This window comes from Cuculus canorus, chromosome 2 (assembly GCF_017976375.1).
Source record: "Cuculus canorus isolate bCucCan1 chromosome 2, bCucCan1.pri, whole genome shotgun sequence".
NCBI classification, from domain to species: Eukaryota; Metazoa; Chordata; class Aves; order Cuculiformes; family Cuculidae; genus Cuculus; species Cuculus canorus.
The window spans coordinates 141,659,879-141,663,723 of NC_071402.1; the positions used below are offsets into that span (position 1 = coordinate 141,659,879).

A 3,845-nucleotide genomic window follows, 5' to 3' on the forward strand; every position below is an offset into this window, starting at 1 on the left:
CCGTGCCCGCGGGCGGTCCACAGGTGCCAAGGCTCTGTTTGCTCTCCTACGTGGATTCCTCGTCTCGGTGGGACATGGCTGGTCGGGAGGAGAGGTCCATGGGCGAACGGTGCCTCTGCCAAGCTAAGGTTTGGGGGGACCGAGGGCCCTTCTGCCCGCCGCGCTGCACGGCGCTCGGAGCGTTTCCCTCCGGCCGCAGCGGCAAGGGCTGCGAGGGGTGGTGGGCAGAGAGCTGGGCGGGAGCCAGCCGTGTGCCCTGGCCGCACGGGCTGCCAGCAGCGTCCCTGGGCTGCGTGAACACGATAGCAGTACAGCAGACCGAGGGAAGAAATCATTCCCCACACTCGGCGCTCAGGAAACCGTATCCAAGTACTGGGGCCGGCTTTGGGGACACGCGGCATAGGAAACACACCCATGACGGGCCAAGGAGCGTGGAGCAGGAGCACAGGTTGTCCTGGGAGCTTGTGCAGGCTCCATCCAGGCTCAACATAGAGGTTTTCAGGACCCGGCCTGATGAAGCCCTGAGCAGCCTGGTCCGGCCGTGAGCTGGAGGGAGCATTGGAGCCCTCCTCGTCTCCCCCACTGCCTGGGTCCCCATTCCCGCCGAGACGAGAGTGGGCAGTACAGCAGGACCCGCAGGACCCTCGGGCGGAGGGGAGCTGGAGAGGAGCCTCCCGCCAGCCCCGGGTAGCGGGGCCGGCGCCCCCCGGTGCAGCGGCCGGTACCGCGGAGTGATGCCCGCAGCAGGGACCAGCGGCTGGAGGCTCCTGCCCGTCCCGGTCTGGGAGCGCTCCCCGCAGCACTCGGCTCGACCCCTCGTCCCCTGTCCGACTCCCCGGCTCGACGTGAACGGGGAGTCGCTTTGGGGTCGCTTCGCCCCCTCCACGGGGATACTCCTTCTATTTCCTCGTCCCAGGACGGTGGCAGCGGTCTCTCTGCCACTCCTGGGCGCGTTTCTGGCTTCACGTGAAGGTTTCCTCCTTCATTTCTCGCTCTTTCGCGTGGTCCGTCTGCGGGCAGGACTTTCCAAGAAGTGGCTCTTGCAAAGCTCTTTGTTCCGTCCCATGACTCACGCCTTTCCCTGCCGTTATCACGGAGTTGTCAGCGGCTTTGAAGTCGGGTCATTTATTACTTTCCCGGAGCTGGCCCTGTCCTGCTTTGCTGATAGAGCGGGGTACGTTTCCACTCGGGGTTTGATCTCTGCCCGTGCTGGTGGCACACTGGAAAGTCACTTTCGATAAACCTCGATAGACTCTGCCGGACAAACTCTTGGAGCGCTAATGGCAGAGATAATCCTCCCCTAATCTGCCTGGTAATCCATTTCACCCCAGTGAGAATTTTGAAGGCTTTAATCAGTGAGAGTCAGTTAGGGAATTATTAACAGAGCCTCCGCCAAACGAGCTCGTCCTGACAGGGCAACGGGAGTGGGAAAAGGAGAAATGCAACAGGGCCCGATGTCGTCAAAATCGATGCACGACAGAGCTGACGTGATTTATTTTGATGTTACGATAGAATTGTCTTCATTCATTCCAAACGCCACGAGAAATCCCATCTCCGCCACCGACCCGCCTCGCGTCAATTCCGACAGCGGCTCCGGCGGGGGCTGAGGGGCCCGGGGCAGCGAGAAAGGCACTGGAGGGAAGGTGCGGAGGGTGCCCCCCGCCGCTGCCCGGTTGCTGCGTTTCGGCCGGTGGCGGGCGGGGAGCGGTGCCGGGCAGCACCGGAGCCTCTCGCCCGACGTGCGGGGAGCGCCGGCTCCGCGGGCTCCGGGCCGGTCACTGGGCGGCGGAGCCGGGAGCGGGGGCACCGGCGGGACGCTCCCACCCGGCCCCCGCCCCCCGGCAGGCAGGGGCGTAGCGGGGTCCCCCGACGGGGGGGGTCCGCCCCCCCCCCCCCGGCGCTCGCTGATTGGCTGGCGGCGGCGGCCGGCGGCACGCGCCCGGGGATGTTGTTATAAGACTCCTCGCGTGCCGGCCCAGCGCGCCAGCCGACTCCGGCCTCCTCCCCGGAGAGCGGCTGCACCGGCCCGGCCTCCCGGCCACCCGAGGGCGGGGAGGGCAGGGCAGGGGCGGGGGCCCCGCCGCCGCCGGGGGGGCTCGGCCAACGGGCCGGAGGGAGCGGCTGGAGGAGCGTCCCGGCGGGGCTACACACACCCCCCCCCCCGTCCTGTTTCGCCCCGTGCCGTCCGCGCGGAGGCTGCTCGCAGCATGGAGACGATGCTGCTGGAGCACTTCCCCGGGGGCCTGGACTCTTTCTCCTCGCCCCCATACTTCGACGAGGAGGACTTCTTCCCCGACCCGCCCTCGCGGGACGCTTTGGCCGCCGAGGGGCTGCTGGAGCCGGAGGTGGACTTCCTCAGCCGGCAGCTGCACGAGTACTACCGCGACGGCGGCGACCCCGAGGGCGGCTACTGCTGCCCGCCGCCCGCCGCCGCCTTCCCGCCGTCGCCCGCCTCGCCCGGCTTCGCCTACGAGTGCTGCGGGGCGGCGGGCGCGGCGCTGCTGTCCCCCGGGTCGCGGCTGCAGGCTCTGGGCTCGGCCAAGCGTAGGCGGCGGGTGCGCTCCGAGGCGGAGCTGCAGCAGCTCCGGCAGGCGGCCAACGTGCGGGAGCGGCGGCGGATGCAGTCCATCAACGACGCCTTCGAGGGGCTGCGCTCGCACATCCCCACCCTGCCCTACGAGAAGCGGCTCTCCAAGGTGGACACGCTGCGCCTGGCCATCGGCTACATCAACTTCCTCAGCGAGCTGGTGCAGTCCGACCTGCCGCTGCGCAGCGCCAGCAGCGAGAGCCCCAGCCAGCCCAAGAAGATCATCATCTGCCACCGCGGCACAAGTAAGTGGCGGCCCCGGCCCGGCCCGGCTCCGCGCTCCGCAGGAATGCCGGTCCCGGCGGTAACCGACCCTTTCTCCTCTCCCCCAGGATCTCCCTCCCCGAGCGACCCCGACTACGGACTCCCCCCTCTGGCCGGTCACTCCCTGTCGTGGACTGATGAAAAGCAACTCAAGGAACAAAACATCATCCGGACAGCCAAAGTGTGGACCCCCGAGGACCCACGGAAGGTGAACAACAAAGCCTCCCTCAACGACATCGAGAATGAACCCCCCTTCGACTTTGTGGCGTGAGGCGCCGTGCGGGTGGCCCCCGCCCCCGCCCCGCCCTGTACATGCTGTATGTAGAGACCTCTATTGTAAATGTAATTTAAGATTCAGACTCTAAGGGCAATCAACTTTATTTATCTATTTATTATGGTATAGCGATAATGAGGTAGAATCGTCTGTTTTGAATGTATAATTTATATAATTTATCCTGATTTTTAAAAGATATGCAATAGGTTTATTCCACCAGCACCTTTTTTTTTGGGAAAAAAAATAATAATACCGGAAGCTGTGAAAATAATTTATTGCTGCACGTGGACTCTTTCTGTGTTTGTTAATAATAAACCCGGATTGTACCTTGCGGAGCAGTGTATTTGTGGGAAGCGGCCGCCGAGAGCCCCGCCGCATCCCGCGGAAGCCTCGAGGCAAAAGCTCTGTCCCGGGCAGGCGGGATGAGCCTCGGGGCCCAGCGGAGAACGCCCCGGCAGGCTCCCTCCGCTCCAAGGCCGGCCCCACTCTGCCCCATCGCTGTCTCGGGATGCTCTTATACAGCCGGGGGAAGAGGGGACGGGACGGTAGGGGAGACACATTCCCCTTCTCTCCACCCCTTTTGACGTCCTCTCCTGAAGTGCTTCCAACTGATGTCTTTGTCTATCTCTAGGAGGTCCCCTCCTTTCAGTGCCTCTGCTCTGCCTGTGGTTTCCATCTGAAAGACCTGAGTGCCGAAACGCCAGCCTCGCGGGGGTTCCC

The 3,845-nt window shown here is 64.7% G+C and overlaps 1 protein-coding gene across 1 annotated transcript; it reads left to right on the forward strand.

Moving 5' to 3' along the window:
* The first annotated feature begins 2,207 nt into the window (after positions 1–2,207).
* On the forward strand, positions 2,208–3,122 carry PTF1A (pancreas associated transcription factor 1a). The gene is made up of 2 exons (XM_054059930.1): positions 2,208–2,832; positions 2,920–3,122. Exons 1-2 carry the CDS (start codon positions 2,208–2,210, stop codon positions 3,120–3,122), a joined length of 828 nt encoding a protein of 275 aa, XP_053915905.1.
* The last annotated feature ends 723 nt before the right edge of the window (positions 3,123–3,845 follow it).

Excerpts from the sequence above, each read along its gene's own strand:
- PTF1A (XM_054059930.1), top strand. The coding sequence starts at position 2,208 with ATGGAGACGATGCTGCTGGAGCACTTCCCCGGGGGCCTGGACTCTTTC. Across the intron at positions 2,833-2,919 it reads CATCTGCCACCGCGGCACAA|GATCTCCCTCCCCGAGCGAC; the intron begins GTAAGTGGCGGC and ends CCTCTCCCCCAG.